At 49.4% G+C, this 16,464-nt stretch overlaps 3 protein-coding genes across 3 annotated transcripts in view; all 3 read right to left on the bottom strand.

Moving 5' to 3' along the window:
- Window positions 1–456, bottom strand: part of Zasp52 (Z band alternatively spliced PDZ-motif protein 52) — a 51,619-nt gene extending 51,163 nt beyond the window's left edge. Inside the window, exon 1 of the mRNA XM_070278220.1 lies at window positions 250–456. The gene's annotated coding sequence lies outside the window, so the exon portion shown is untranslated. The remainder of the gene's footprint in view (window positions 1–249) is intronic.
- A 1,149-nt stretch (window positions 457–1,605) lies between these two features.
- Window positions 1,606–3,545, bottom strand: LOC108124954 (clotting factor G beta subunit). Its single transcript, XM_017240919.3, has 6 exons — window positions 3,294–3,545; window positions 3,187–3,232; window positions 2,359–3,128; window positions 2,246–2,291; window positions 2,058–2,182; window positions 1,606–2,001 (listed from the first exon to the last, which is right to left on the bottom strand). The coding sequence occupies exons 1-6, from the start codon at window positions 3,526–3,528 to the stop codon at window positions 1,622–1,624; spliced, it is 1,602 nt and encodes a 533-aa protein (XP_017096408.3). The 5' UTR covers window positions 3,529–3,545; the 3' UTR covers window positions 1,606–1,621.
- Window positions 3,546–7,756: 4,211 nt separating this feature from the next.
- Window positions 7,757–14,487, bottom strand: Poxn (Pox neuro). Its single transcript, XM_017240959.3, has 5 exons — window positions 14,112–14,487; window positions 11,142–11,553; window positions 10,752–10,892; window positions 10,598–10,677; window positions 7,757–9,061 (listed from the first exon to the last, which is right to left on the bottom strand). Exons 2-5 carry the CDS (start codon window positions 11,152–11,154, stop codon window positions 7,964–7,966), a joined length of 1,332 nt encoding a protein of 443 aa, XP_017096448.2. The 5' UTR covers window positions 11,155–11,553; window positions 14,112–14,487; the 3' UTR covers window positions 7,757–7,963.
- Window positions 14,488–16,464: the final 1,977 nt, after the last annotated feature.

Here is a 16,464-nt window from a genome sequence, read left to right as displayed (position 1 = left end):
ATCTCAAGTCAGTAATTAAATTTTGGTTGGTTTTGGGGGGTTCTGGTAGCACCCAGTAAGTATCTTGCAGATAAAACACTTTTACTCTTAATTACGCATATTAGTCTTCGATCGATTTTTTGGGATGCTGAGTCAACGGTCAAGCTTGGCACAGATCAGATGAATCACAAGGGCCTCGGCTGCGAAACCGGCTCCGATTTTGGCAGGAGGAAAAGTGCCAGAAACTGGTCAAGACCAAGACACACTTACACTTCACTCGCACTTGTTGGATTTGCTCTGCGAAAATGAGAATCGGCTTGTTGGGGAGTGGTATCTTTCGGGTTTCTTTCTCGAGCACTGAATTCTTTGGCTTTCCGTGTACACTTTTTTTTTCAGTTTAAGTTTTTTCTTTTTTTTGGTTTTTCGGGGCAGACACAAGACGTTGGGCGAGACAACCGCGCGCGATCGTTGCGTTCGAGTGAATGAGAGGGGCTCGGATCTCGGGTGTTTGGAGTCGCTGCTGGCTGGCGAGCGAACGTATCTCACAGATACTCCGAGGCATTCGCACCGCTCTCTCTCTCTCTCGCTGGGCAATAATCAACAGGTAAGCGTCTGGCGGAAAGGTGTGCAAAGGTGTCTCTCTCTCTCTCTCTCCCGGTATCTGTATCTGCAAGTGTGCATATGTGCCGCTCGTGTGCCGCACTTGCTGATAAGATAAGCACACAGAGCGAGTAACAACCACAACATCTCGAGTAAGCGAAAGCAAACATAAACAAATGCTGATGCCAGGCCGCGTCATGACTTTCTTGCAGCGGTGAGGTAATTGGACATTGAATCAATCAATAGCTGGACTGGCTGGCTGGCTGGCTGGCTAATTCGCAGCAAATTGCCTTACCTTGATTTGGCTCGCTGGGATATATTCTATATTTAGGTTGCATGCCACATTGGGCTGAAACTGGTTCCTCCAGTTTCCTGATAATCTGGGTGACGGCTGCACAGCCCAAAACAACACCAGCAAACACGTTATATTCGCGGATCTTGCCTGATTTTACCCTTTTAGCGTCGCTTCGGCCACTAGCCCATACTACCCAAATGTATATATATATTGTTTGGTTATGTTTTTTTACTGTACTTTTGGTTTGTGTTTGGCAAATGGCTTAAATAAAGTGCCAATTGCCGCAGAATGCAGTTGCTGGCGTTAGAAACTTCACTGGGAGGTGCATACGCGCTGACACTTGAATTGGAGGCATACACGGCGTATGAGTGATGGGAACAGGTCATACTTTTCCTCAAATACTTCCTCCCTGCACACTACACTTCCCAAATTAATAATCGTGCTTATAGAGAGCATGGAAAGGCCTGAAATCCATGGAAAACAAAACACTTGTCCTTTTCTCTGAATTCTAAACACCTCTTTTCGAAACATTAGTTTTTTTTTACTAGCGCCACCTATATGTCAGAGCTGAACACCAATTCCGACCAAGTTATTGGTTTGTGTCTTGGAAAGAAGTCACGCAGTCGTAGCCTGCGTGTAATATTTACAACAAATCTATGCAAGAACCACAAATGCAAAAATATAAGACTTTATTAGCCAAGTTTGTAAAGATATGGCTGATATATTGAAGATATTACTCCTCTAGTTTTATTGGCTGGCTGTTGTTTTATTCACAAAACCAATGATCCAAGGCATATACCTATTGACATTCGTGTACACAGTAAGCCCGTTATCGGGGCCCTCGTAGCTGGCCAAGCCAACCAGGGTGTAACCAATTTGGGTGCCAGTCACTATCGTGGTTACCAAAGGGCTGCCGCTGCCTAGCTGCTGGCCCACAAACTGGGTCCTCGTGCAGATTTGATCAATCGAAATGTTGCCATATTTGGCGCACAGGTGGTGCTTCGGCAATTCCACCACACTGCCAATTTCGCTATTGACAGCGATGGCTTCAGTCAGTCTACTGTTCTTCTTTTGAAAAACTTCCGTTTCTTCAGGGGTGGAGGGCATGCAAAGGGGTCGTTTAAGGGCTAAACAAGAAAGGGATGAGATTAGGACACTCTAGGTGGATAAACAGGTAACCTACCTGTGTACTGGACAAAATCCGCCAGTTGGAGTAGGGCAATGTCATCTGCGGCCACGCTTGTGAAGTTGGGGTGCTTATGCATGGCTTTGACGTGATAGGTAGCTCCCCCGGCCAAGCCCACCTCTCTGATGGGAAATTGAAAAAATAATATAATAAAAAAAAAACCCTAAATAAACCCCATGACTTACAAAGGTGCTGTCGTGGGCAACAGCGAAGCAGTGGTCACGACGAATTCTATAAAAATGAGAGAAAGAATTCAATATTACTTAGATCATCTTGAAACGTATCACTTCATACTAACTGTTGGATATAAGTGCTCCATAGGCCAGCACAAACCGAAATAGATAGACCGTGGCTAGCCATGGATGGGGGTCGGATGGGCTATAGTTTTCATAGCACGCCTGGTCCAAAAGATCCTTCTTTGGAAGGAGAACTTTAATGTCCTCCTCCACTGTTTGCTTTATCCAATTGACGTAATACATAACATTCGTATATACTCCTATTCCGGTGCAGTGTTCTGTGCCAAAGCTGACGACTCCAAGCTGTGTGGTACGTTCCTTTCCATTTATCACTGTAACCGTGGAGATGGGTCCTCCCGAATCCCCGTTACAGGTATCAGCCCTTTGGGGGAAGGCTTTCATTTTCCCCTTGCCACAAATCTTACTGTCTTCCCTTTCTTCTCGAATTAACATAACACCGTCGTCGTTCCAGAAAATAGCACTACAACTGTCCCATTCTTCGCGATTGATGTCCACCTCCATGAGTATTTCGCTTTCTTTTACGTGCTCAGTATCTCCCCATCCAGCTGCCTTAAAGTGCGAAACAGCATCCAAAATGGGTTGTTTCCGCGGATCCGTTAAAACGCAAATAGGTCTAATGTGATCAGTATAGACCACCATTTTTTCCAGCCTCAGCAAGCAGATGTCATCGTCGTAATGTCCCGGCTGATAGGTAGACGGAATATAGTGGCGATCAACTAAGAATTCTTGAATGCGATAACACTTGTGTCTGGAGACTGAATTCTCGCAATGTAGATGGTTTGATCGATTATAAGCCCCCAATTGCGCGACGCTGAAACAATAGAAATCCAACTGATAATGGCATCTTTATGTGGGGTTTTTCTACTTACAGTGCCGTTCCGTTGTCAGTGCAATGTGCTGCTGTTAGAACGTACCCTGGAAAGCAATGAGGGTTTTAAGGATATCCAAGGACCCAAGGACCGGTCAAAATACTCACGATTGCTAATAAGCGTTCCCCCGCAAACAAATTTGTTAGCTCGAAGGAGACTGACCATCCATGGGTTAGCGAGAAACTCAGCTTCTATACCTTGTACTATCCTGGGGAGAAGATTCTTAATCGGTTTTTGCGGTTTTTCTGCAAGACCGCAATTTTCTTCGAGAAAAACACACGACACAGGGAAACCGAGCTGAATGAGAGTGAAAGTAAAAGTCAGCCATACCAGGGTCGACATTATTGCGTCCGACCAGATCGAAAAATAGCTTTGAACTGAGCTCTCGGGAGCCGGCTTAAGACCCTGATAAGCTTATCACTTCCCCGAAGCGAGTTTAATTTAAAATATATGTGATTCTTGGAACAATGAATCATTCAACTTTCCTAATTATTTTTGCTATTAACTTCAAAATTTCCAGAATTCTAGAATTCTTTTGAAAAAGTTCTTCTCAGCTTGGATAGTGCTGATATCCAGTAGCGAAAGGAATCTCTCCCCAATTTTTAGGGAAAATTATTGCTCCAGGTGATGAGTGTGGAGAGTGCTGGGCACGTGGCCACCAGGACATTGCGATAACGGGGACAAACAGTTTGACAATTTAATGCCAGCCCAAGAACAGGCTCAGGCGGAATCCAGTGAGGGTCCAGTTTTGGTTGAAACAACTCGTGCTCGCTGACAACATTAGCAAAGGGGGATCCAGGCTATAATTATAATTCCATTACCTACGGAGAGCAAAAGGAGCCCATTTGAAAGGTGCTGCCGCGCCAAGATCCTGTGCCAAGATCCTGCGCAAGTCAAAGACAATTGAGTGGCGTAATTGCCGCTCCGGCTAATGACGCCAAGGATAATGCGGGCCGGCCGTGTTAATGTGGCCAGAACGAGCAGGTGAATCGGGAAGCGACTCTCCCAAAATGCGGAAGTATGCGCATTTTGTCCGATTCGCAGCGCTTCGGATCCGATCCGCATTTGATGGATTTGACGGAATGTCCGAGGCGATAGCGCTGCTCACTTCCTACCACCGCAGCTGCCACTCAGCCACACTCACTTTTATGAGCCGCCAAGTGGGGTCGACGCGCATTCGGCGATAAGAATGTCATAACACAAGCTCCCAATTAACTGGGTCTCTGTCGGTGGAGGTGGAGCCGTGATTGGGGCCTTCCACCACGAACAGATCTGTCCGGGGGCTCATTTGCATCCGACTCATCCGTCTCGGCGAAGAACCCCTTCGCGGCCCAGCGGGCGATGGTGCGATGTCCCAGACCGAGGACCCACTCAGTGATGTTGATTTATAAAAGCCAAACAGTTAAATGTTTCTGGTAAATTGCAAAAAGCAGCCAAGTGTTCTATGTGGCTGAGAAACCGCTGAGTGGTCCCCTCTGTCGAAGGAGAACCGCGCAGGGAGTCGTCCAAAGATATCCATCAACGAGTGGCGTGTTTGGCTCCTGTAAGCTGTTAACTCTGTTTATTGCCGCTGAACCGACCGACGGACCACCGAAGGGTCATTGGCTCAGCGGCCTTTGGGATGTGTCTCTGGATCAGGTCTCGTTTGCGAAAGATCTGTCGGTCTCACAGGCCTCAGCTCGGCATTGCTGCTATATTCACACCCATGACAGTCAGTTCATTTCCGCCCTTGCGGCTCCAATCAATGGCCACAATAAAGGTTAATTATGTAAATGTCACCAACTAGCTACTGTCTTCTGTCTACCTTCGACCGATTCCCATACCCATTCCCATTTCCACTATCCATTTCAATTTCTATTCCGAATCCAATTCCAATTCCGATTCCGAAACGTGCTCAAAACTCACAATTTAATGGTCTCTCGAAACATTTCAATTTTTATTAGTTCACATCGGGTCCTAACCTGTTGTCGGGAGCGTTCTAAATGAGAACATAACTGCTTCTGTTGCCACCGCCAATTAACCCCTTCCCGGCCCTTACCGGTCTCCTGTCGGCTTGCCGCTTTTTACGGTTTAATTGTGCCCACGGCCCAGAGACAAAACAGAGAAATCAATCTCGAAATGCGTTGACAAGTGAGCCCAAGACTAAGGCCAAGACCGAGCTGCTGGCGAGCTGACAGAGATTGCGAGTCACCTCGGACCCCGAGAGAGGTGCATTTAAGTGCACCCTTTTGGGAAACTAACCATAAAAAATTGCTTCATTTAACAAGAGCCAGTTAGGCACTAAAATACCGACCCAGACAATGTACACATCCCATCCACAACCCAAGACCCGGGAAGAGGCCAAATGCCAGGGTCAAATCTTCTGTCTTTTGGGGGCAGAGGGTCTGGCCTAGAAAGCGGAAGCTCTCGACGGAGGAAGTGGCAGTAGCCGTGGTTAGGGTGATAAATCCAGTATTATTTCATATTTTATGAGTAAACCTCCAAAAGAAAAGAGTAGTTTCCTGAATCGGGAAAGTTTCTCCATCGCTTTAATCCTTAAAGGCTCTTCCTAATTGAAAACCATTAATTGCGGTGCTTGCTGCTGTCAGCCAGGGCTATTCCATTACCATTCCTTCTGGCGGATCAGATCGACAATGCGACGGAATGACATTCCCAGCTCTGATTCCGCATCTGATTCCGTTGTCGCTGCAATGTCAAACATTTGGAGCTGCTAATCGCGTAAAACATAACACCATTACCGCCATAAAATAAATTTTCTGCCATAATATCTGTCGCAAAGAAGGGCCCCGGGGCCTTCATCGTCCAAGAGGACGATGACGATGACGACGACGCCGACATCTTGTGGCTCTCGGACCGCAATTCCAATTGCCAATGCCCCAACAGGATTTTGATTTATGCCGAAATAGCAAAGGCGAGCGATCTGGCGGGCGAGCAAAAACCAAAAACACAAATCAAACGCAACAGCGCGACGAAACATTGCAACAATCCATGCGAGCTCTCGGCTTCAGCTCCTGCTCAGGTCCTCCTGCAAGAAGCTGGCTAACAAGAGGAGCATGTTGGGGGCAAAAAAAAATTGGCAAAGCCAGCGCGAAATCCAAACGCGAGCGACGCGCGCGTTTTTTGTCGCGCCAAATGCGCCCCACAAAAACGCGTCTTTCCTGGCCTGGCCCATTGCCTCATTGATATTTCGATCGCGAGCGTATAAAAATATTCTGTTGTGCCCGATCTGCCGATCTCTCGATCCCGATTTCAATTCCGATTCTGCCTCTGATTCAGATTCTCCGACTCTGAGTCCAATCCTGGCCTGGCCCAAAAGTGTCGCCCTAGCAGGATCGACGCTGCGATCAACGATCACCATCAGCCTTTTATCGTTCTTAGACTGCACTTGAAAATAATCTTTCCTACCTTACACGATTTTAAACTAATCCTTCAATAATTAATAGACATTATAAACAATTAATTCACAAAAACACAATCCAATGAGGCTTAATATACCCCTAAGTTGGGTATATCTATACCAGACAGCATTTTTTCTGCGTGTAACAGTTTTTGTGTGGTGGTCGCAGTGGCTGTCAGTCATAGTCATGCCAGGGCATTCCAATCTCGCCATGATCAGAAGGCTTCTTCAGCCGTTTCTTGTGGAGATTGTGCGGCGGATTCCGCCGGCTCTCCGAATTCCGCGCCGTCAGTTTCCTTGCGCGCATCCTCAACGCCTTTTAGCATTGTTTATGAAGTGAGTGAAGTGATCGGAGCTCCTTTACAGGATGCGGAATCGCGGCCTGCACGTGATACAATTATGGCAGGGTTTTTGTGGCCCCGTGTGTTATTCTTTTCTTAATTTTTTTGCCCTCTTTGCATAATTTAAGGCTCCGCGCAATTGTCGCGGCAATTATTTTTAGACTCTGATTTATTGGTGGCATATTCAGAGTAGCCACTGGGAGAAGCCACTGGGAAGCTCGGAAGTCTTGGGAAAGTTTCTCGCAACTTCACACCTTCGCCCAGGATGGCGATGCTCCCCAGGTGATTCTGCCTGCCCCTCGCGTCGTTACCTGCTTACGAATTCCACTCACAATTCCTGCCGCCGCTACACCATGCCGATTCCAATGGCAATGCCATTTTCGCACTCCCAGTGCCAGTGGCAGTGGAGCTGCAGTTGCAACCATTGTCGCCTCTGGCGACTTCCCCTTCTGCCTGCCGGCGGGGCCGCCGCGGGCGATCGATAGTTATGGTCGTGTCAGACATCCTGTAATTCCGCCATGCCTCCGTCCCAGCCTTGCGCCCCGTCCTCCAGCGTGTTGGCAACTTGTTGACACTTCATTGGCGCGCAAGTTAATTAAGAAGGAGATGCCGTAGAGCAGGCCGGACCACCGACGATGGAAGGCTACCAAGGGAGGCCATGTCTCCCAACATTCAAATGTAGAACTTATAGAAATCGACGATGTTGAGGATGTTTTCTATATAATTTAAAACCCTAAATATTGAATATTGAAATATTGTTTTTGTTTTAAATATTTACTTTATTCTTTAAATCACCTCCATTTACAGAATGGTATCTTGGATGGGAACGGAATTCAAAAGTATTACGGCTTAGAGTCTAGAGAATCAATAAGCTTTGTCAGATTTAATCAGAGATCTTAGCGTGGAATGAAGCTTAAACAGAGATACATTTTAACTAATTCCGAATCCGTGAAACTGTAAACCATGGTGCGTAGGATTATTCTAACATATATACACAGATCATAACTGGGTCAGTGGGGGAGGGGTACTGGCATAGGAGCTAGTTGACAACCTCCACGCTGCAGTCCTCCTCCTGGTCCTCCCCGGGCTCCTCGTCGCCCTCGGCTGGCTCGTCCTCCTCCGGCTTAACTTCCACTGGCAATGCGATTGGGCTGTCTTGGCTGCTCTCGCACGAACTGGACTCCAAGCACTCCAAGCGACTGCTGTCCAGTCGCAGCCGTTTCTCGGGCTTCTTGAGCAGCTCCTCAATGGAGTAGGGGTTCCTCTTGCGGCTGTGAGTCAGAGGGGCTCCTGGTGAGGTCTCGGGAGCATGACCCATGCCGGCGCCTCCACCAGAGGCTACTAAGGACAGAGCCGCCGGCGAGGACTTTCCAGAATCACAATCACTGAGCGCGTCACCGGCCGCTCCAGGCGTGGACAAATCGATGGAGCTCTCCGACTTGGTGAAACCACCGGTGCTGGCGGAGGAAGTGGCAGCCGCGGCTGCCATGGCATGAGGCAAGTAGCCGCCGGCGTAGGGTAGGAACTGCCCCCCAGAGGCCGCCGCCTGGGCCTGGATGTGTGCTTGGGTGTAGTAGAGCAGCGACGGGTTCCACAGCCAGTGCTTGTGCAGAGCCGAGTAACTCAAGTCCAGGCCCGAAACATTCGGGTTGAGGCCGTGACTGGGACTGTGGCCGTGGGCCAAGTTGGGCGGCATTTTGGGAGCCGGCTTGATGGGCATCTCACCGCCAGCGCTGCCGCCTCCACTCGGAGAGGTCAGCATCAGCGTCGTCGGCTTCCCGTATCGCATTGCGGCGGTGGGTGTAACGGCATGGGTCGGAGGTGCGCCCACTGCCACTGGTGGAGGAACTTGGTAGCCGGGCGAGGGACCGGCGGTACCCGCTTGATGGGCCGCTGTCGCCGCTGCCGCTGCTGCTGCGGCCGCTGCTGCTGCTGCGTTCTGCTGACTGGAGGTCATCTCGTCCGTCCAGAGGCCGCTGTTCCGCAGGATTCGGTTAATCGAGCTGATCGAGGGCACTGAGCTCGGGTCGCAGACTCGTTGCTGCTGCAGCTGCTCCCGGATCTCCCACGCAAACATGCCGCTGTTTTCCTCCTTCAGACGGATGATCTTCTTGACCACAGTGGGAGTGGCCACTTGCTGCAAGAAAGAGGCAGATATAGAGTTAAAGTCGGTGCGGTGAGGGGATAAAACCCGTTCCCAACCCCATCAGCTATGCAACTTTGTAACCCAAAACATGTAGATTGGTAACTTGATAAAATCCCCGAGACTTGCGACGCGTTTATCACCACCATGTGTCTCCGGCCTCTCCCTGCCATTTAATTACCGTGAAATTCAATTGTGGCCTAAACTAAACCAGACCGGACCAGAGCGCCCTTTACTTGCAACAATTGCAAAAATTTGCAGTGCAGGAACGCCCTTTCCCAGCTGACATGTTCGCGGGCCGAGATTTGGATCGGACCCGCCACACGGTGGCCTTTGTGGCCCTCTCGCCCACATTTGGACCTATTGCATATGTTAATTTGGCCAAGTTTCCGAGGACTGGCGCCCGCTCTTCACGTGTGACGCGGCAATTCATTAAAAATTCATAAATACACTTTAGGGGTAGCGTTTTGTGAAATAAGCTTGCATGCCAGATCTTATCGGACATCTACACGCGCCCTGGCCCTTTGTAGCCACTGTCCTGGCCCTTCCTGGAGCGGTGTGGGGGCATTACTGGTCTTTATTGACCCGGCGTAGGTGTTAAATGCGCGTTTTGTTCGAGCGAGCGAGTGCAGAGCACTTATTGAATCGCCATGTAAGTGGGAGGGTTACCCAGCCCCCATCCACAAAGGCCACAGGCCTGGGTGCACTGTGCACTTGGGGGCGTGGCAACTACCGATAATTAGGTGTTCTGTGCCGTCGGCAAACACAACACCTGAGCAATTGTTTGTCTAGTCGAGAGGTTTTACGGAACCCACTCTGCTGTTGGTGGTTTCGGATACCCTTTCCTCTGAAAGTATTTTATTCCATCACACTAGTAGTAGGTGACCTAATAGAGAAACGCACAAAACTGTTACACCCTCAATAGACTGGGGTTTTGGTCGTGATTCGGTCCTATCTATGGATCCCTGATCCAGTTGCGTACGGCACTATCACAGCCCCCAGGCACGTCCTGCTCCGCCCGTCTGGGCCTCGTATCCATCCCCATTGTCGTCACTTGTGGGCCGTGAAGCGAGTGGCGGCTTAAACGGTAGCAGCCACACTTGATTGGGCGTGCGACCCGAACAGGTGGGCAACCATCATCATCACCATCCTTTAGCTTATCTTCCTAGTTCGGGCGAGATTGATTTGCTGCGCTCTCTGCACTCGAAGTCCTACGCCCTCGCCCTCGCCACAGCCCCTTGGTCCGGCAGAGGTCCCAGCCCTACCCTGAAACTCCCACACGACCATAAAAGCTGTCATCGAAACGGGAGAACATGTAAACTAGCTGCTGGTTACAAAAAAAAAAGCTTATCGGGGCTATCGGTTTCCGTGTATCTGTGATACTTTATGGATTTACTGCTGTGCGTTTGATTTTTATATAATCGTTTGTTGATTTCATGCACCACCACACCGGACCACATGTGGTTTCCCGTCCCCAAAGACCTAGAGCGCCCATTCGGATCCCCGTCCCCGATTCGAAGACCCACTTACCTTGGTCTTGCTGCCACCAATAGAACCCGGTCGAATAGATCCCGTCTCGTAGTAGCGAGTCAGTATTTTAGAGACGCATCCTATCCGCAGGGAAGAGAAGAAGAAAAGCGGTTGCTGTAGATACAAGCGGATCAGTAGTCTCTCTAAATCTTACCATGGGAAACCAGGAGCTGGCGGGATATATCACAGGGCCTGACTCCGCACACGGCCAGTTCGACGATCCGGCGACGAACGCAGTCCGGCAAAGGACGGCCATTGACGAATACTCCTCCCAGTTGGTTGACCCCAGCTTGTCCTGGAAAATGCATGGAAGAATGGGGATATTTATATTAGTCTTAAGCTCATCAAACTTGTATCTGAGGCCATAACCTCCCAAATAGTCAAATGGCTAACTGGAAAGATCGTAAAGGCAGGCGGCAAAAGTGCGCCAGTAATAACCGTGGCCCTGTTTAGCTTTTTTTGGGGGGGATTTCTTAGGGACTGCGATCGCATCAGGTGCTTTCATTTATTTTCACTTCAGAGTTCATTAGCGAGAGACACTCACCTGTATGCGGCATGGCTGAAATCGATTCCAGGCCGACTACAAATTTTGATCAACAATTCAATTCAAGCCCGAAAGTGACTCGATTCAATCCGATCCGATTCGATCTCTCCGTCCAGTCGCTTAGCCTCCGTAAAGTATTTTGGTTTATTTGCTGTTTGTCGAATACTGATGTTGCTGCTGCTGCGGCTGCTTAGTTAATCGCTGAATTTTAATCAAATTTCAAGCAAGAACGCCATAAAAACGCTTTGATGGATGTCGTCGTGGTCGCCGGGCTATTAGGATGCTCGCTTCAACCTGAGAGGTTCTCGGTGTTCGAATGCTGCTTCAGCGGCCCACTCCCCGAAGTCTTTTTACGGCTTCCACGAAATCGCCTCTCCGTCCAGCCCAGAACCGATCAGGGAACAGTGAAAATCTAGTAAGGAAAATACATAAAACTTAATTATTTTATAAAACTACTCGGCTGGGGGAATTTAATGTGCAGTGGTTTATGTGCTCAATGGCCATGTCCAGTGACCAGTGTCCACCGTCCACCGAGCAGTTGCCGGTGACCGGTGACCGGGACCAGGCTAAGGTATCTCAAATTAGCTGCTTATCAGGCACATTCCCGGCGCAGCGTGAACCGCTGGCCCATTATCGGGAGTTACCCCGACCCGGGCCCATTTCTTCGGGCTCACAAACTACCAGCCAGGCCAACAATTAAAATGAATTTTGGCCAATTGCTCATTTCGGTTAAATATGCAATCCTGAAGGAGATATGCAAATGGGGCTTTCAGCACCACCACGGAAACCTGAGAGAGGGTGGTTTCCGCTTCCTGTATTTTCGTTGCCTTTCCTCGTTTTTGACCAGGATTTGTGGCTGTCGCCGGCCTGTCAGAGGCATGAAAACGCGCTGAAGAACCGTATAAATCAAAAACTGTAACTGGCCGGACTTTGTCATGGCCATGTTATTATGGAATTCACATTAGATTTAATTGCCGGGAGCCCGGGAGTCCTTAGCCCTGGTCCTGCTGCTATTTTTCAGCTCGTAAACCCCCCAAAAATGCGCGTGTTAAGCCGCAAAACCACCGCACGCACCACACACTCAGCCCCTTTTCTCGAAAATAAAAAGAGAACAAGAAAAGAACTCGAAATTAAGTTGTTCATTAGGTTTTTTTTTGGCCTTTTTATTTTCTTGGCCAGCCGCTCACCTCGGGACGGGAAACTCGTGCTGGCCGTTAGGGCCATTAATTCGCAGTTGGCCCGCGGCCAAAGCTCGGCGATAAGGATTCCAATTCCATCTGTTTTGTAGAAAGTGAAATAGACATTCCGGTCGAATCCAATTTGGGCGCAATGAAAGGGTTAATTTACCCATTGGCGTGCTGCTTGCCCATTTCGCTGAGACCAGGCCCAATCGAGGCCATCGTGCAAGGTAAGAAATATATAGTTCCGGGCAAGAGGCCGGGTTGCACCCCACATGCAGATTTCCTCGCTTTAGTAGCCAGTGAGATAGGTTCTCATTAGACCCTCACGATCTGTCATCAGATCGTTTTTTGAGAAATATATAAAGAATTATGTGGGGAGTTATATTTAGAGATGCGGCTAATCTCCGTCTCTCCGGCTGACCTTTACCCATTCAGGTTTTTGGGCAGGGACACACTCGTATAGACGGAGACCTGACTGCCACCGATTTCTCCGCCAATCCACTCGTAAGTCTCAATTAGCTCCGTGCACATGTCAAGCGGAACGCACATAAAAACCGATAGAAATTAGTTAAACATACAATAATTTAAATTCGTGCGATTACCGAAAGTGGAACCGACAGGTTGGCCGAGCTTCTGTTTCTGTTTTCGGACCCGAACCCACTCCCTTTTATCAATAGCCCCCCGCGGCTGGGCCCCGCTGAATGAACCGATCCATCGATCCACCGATCGGGCATTAACAGCCGCTAATTAAAATAAAAAAATTATAATAAAACGTACGCTTCACCATTTGAATATGATTAGCTTGGTCTTTCTGGACCAGAGTTTTTTAAGTAAGTTGTCCAGCGGCTCGTTGTCTCGAAAAGAAAAATAAAATAAACACGATAGACCAAAAGACCAAAAGACCATAGACCATATAGACCGGTGGCTTATAGAAAGCTCCCCAAAAATCAATGAGCCATTATGGCAGCCAGAAGAGACGACGGCATGACAAAGAATTAATTAGCATACCATTTTTGAGACTTGCCGCTCGCCCGGACTCGTGGGAAAACTATGGCTATGAACGCAGCAAGTCATCGATCTGCCGGCGATTGATCGGAATTATATGAGTATTATCTTCGAGCGGCGGAAGTTCAATTGGTCCAAGTGGCAGTTTTGCATTGCAAATTCGACGGAATCGGACTTGCGGCAATCGCCATCCGGTGGCATCTTCCACTTCATTCACAAATGAATATTAAAATCACAAGTCTCGGTCGAAACTAACGCCGCCACTTGAATGGATATCGGCTCGTTCCGTTCCGAGGCGATCCGTTAGATCGTCGTTCATTAAGAAAATAAGCCGCCGATCTACAAAAAAAAAAAATCTGAGACCGATGTGTCGAACACGATAAGCAAATATCGTTATTAAGCCTTTCAAATGATGCCGCAACCTGCTCGGGAGCGACTCGATTTAATGATTTAGTTGTTGAGAAAGCAAATTATGCGCAAACAAATTGATTACGATCGTTTATGGTGGTCATTATGGGCAGGTCGATCGACTTGGGCCGGTAGGGTCTTAATTAAGTCACTCATAAGTCATCCTCGGTATTGGGGATTCTTATTATAATGTAATGTACTCCCCATGTCGTAGAAGATTGCTTCAAGTCAGGAGGAGCTAGTCCTTACTACAGCAAGACTCTTGAGGATTCTTGGTACTCTTTTAAGCTTCACCAACAAAACTCTTTCAAGTCCTTTTCACAATTAACTGAGACCATTATTCACCGTACTGCCCTGAGATCTGTGGACCACTTACCTTTATCTTTCTGTATTAAGCTGATAGGTAACCGCCGGCTATCCACTGTTTTGTCTAATAAGCAAGTCCTTTAGGCTTGGATCACCACAACACTTTCCGCTAGTGGGTTTATACCACGGAGGCACAGAATCGCGGCGGCTCACTCGGTGAGATTAATAGGATGCTTTCAATTGGGAGTTCGCGGCGCGACGCACCTTGTCACTCGACCGTCAAGAATTCGACTAACTGCACGCGTATCGCAGAGCGCATCGATTCGATCGCTTTTTTTGGGGGAACTGAGACTGAAGCGCTGGGAGTTGCTTGCTCCTCGGTCCATCAGCCTACAACGGCTACTGACTACCGCGGCGCCTCGGCCAAATCGAAACCGAAAACAAAACCACACGCACACTGCCTCTTTGGCACACACACACACCCTGACGGGTTCTTTCACGGGCTCACGGCGAACCGTTTTTCTGGTGTAACCGGTTTTTCACGGCTGCCGCAAACGCCGCAGTTCCAGCCCCATTTGGCCCGCCACTGGCCAATGAGGGCCCGGCACGGGCAACTTCTCCGCGCATGCGTTACCTGCCGGGTCGGAGCAGAGCTGCCATTGGTCCGAACCCCGAAAGTGGAGGGGGCCAGGTGAAGAGCCACCACTAACTCTGGGATGCGTATTCCGGGAGCAGAGTAGACAGGGCACAGTGGGATACGTTGGGAATGTGGAGAGAAGACTCCACGAAAATATTATTATAGAAATCCTTTCAGGTAATCCGATTCTCTCTAGTTTTTGAGGAAATAGTTATTGAGGATATATATTCTCTGTGTCCTGCCGGGATTCGTCCCACTGTGCAAGGCATGACGTCCGCTTTGCCGTCTTGGGCTGAGAAATCGCTTTCCGGGGCAGACGACCAGGTCCGAGCAGAGCAGAGCGTTGCGGCAGCGTGGCCTTATCCGTATCCGTTGCCGTTGCCGTTGCAGCCGCGTTCCGGCCAATCGGCGGAGGCAACGCAGCACGCAACCGCTTCCCCGCCTTCCGACACCCATACTCTCACCATCCTGTTCCAGAGGGTGTATGCTGCATCCCAGAGCCCAGTGCTTCGCATCCGGATCTCCACATTGTGACACAACGCGGGGCATAGCCGTTACCCTGGCGAAACAGCCACAGCTACGGCCACAGCTACGGATCGTTCTTCCCGCCTACTCGGTACTCCTCCTCCGCTTCCTCCCTGGTACATCTCCCTGGGAGGGTGGGTTGCCGTGCTGGTGGGTGGTGGCATTAAGCAACGCTCGGTGGTGCCACGGCGTTAATTGAATTCGACAATTGTCGCTCGGCATTCACAATCGAAAATGAATTTCCACTGCGACGGTGACTGGCGCTGAAAGATAAAACTGTCATATTGCTTGTTGATTGTTCAAAGGGACGCGGGGCTGGCATTATTGATCCAACTCCGGGTGCAGAGCTCTCATCTGGAGGGGTATAAGGGAAATTAGTGGCCATGACTAGGACACCAAAGGCACCGATCAATAGGTACAGAGTAGAGGAACCTCCAGCTACCGAGTAAACATGTAACCCGTTCTGTAGCCGCGTGGCGCATGCAAATCCACTTGCCACCACAAAAATCCACAAAACCTGTGTGCGAAAACATGGACAATTCTTAGGCCCGACTTGCCTCCGGCTGAAGCTTCTGCTGGGCAGAGATAAAACTGTCACAAAGGCTGTGGGGTCGGAAGCACAATGGGCTGATACACCAGGAGTTGCCAGTTGCCAGTTACCAGCTACCATCCAGCTGCCTCTGACTTTTCCCAGGCAACCAAGCGCGGCATAATAAGATCAAGCGACCCATCCGTGCGTGGTGGCATCATCCGCCCTGCCCTCCGACCTCCCACCTCCCTGTCCTTTATGGTCCTTTAGTCCTTCGGCCCACCCAACTCGCCACGCCCAACGCCCAGTCCCGCCTCGCCGCCTCGCAGCACCAGCGTGTGTCTTACTCAATCTGACAAGGCGATTATGTGACCGAAAGCCTTTCAAGTGGCAGCAATTACCCAAACCCCGGGCCGAGACCAAAAAGCCAACTACGCCCCAATTAAGGCGCGCACACAAATCTGTGTGGGAAGTGTGCGTTTAGGCGGGCAAAGCCCGAATAGAGTTCGAATCGGGAGTACCCCTTAGGAAGAAGGACACCCTGGTGCTAGTCAGACATGAATTTTAGGAGGATAATCTTCATCAAGCCTTTCAAAATTGTTTTTGAGTGACGAACTGTCCGTCTAGTCGAGCAACCCCGTCCTGTCGAGGGCCTTCAAAAGAGCAACGGAAGTGGGAAAATTACCCGAGCTTGCACTGGTTTTAATATTGGGCGATTGTCAGTAGCGGGGT

Source organism: Drosophila bipectinata, chromosome 2R, assembly GCF_030179905.1.
Source record: "Drosophila bipectinata strain 14024-0381.07 chromosome 2R, DbipHiC1v2, whole genome shotgun sequence".
In the NCBI taxonomy this organism is placed as follows: domain Eukaryota; kingdom Metazoa; phylum Arthropoda; class Insecta; order Diptera; family Drosophilidae; genus Drosophila; species Drosophila bipectinata.
This window is presented reverse-complemented; position numbering and strand designations above follow the sequence as displayed.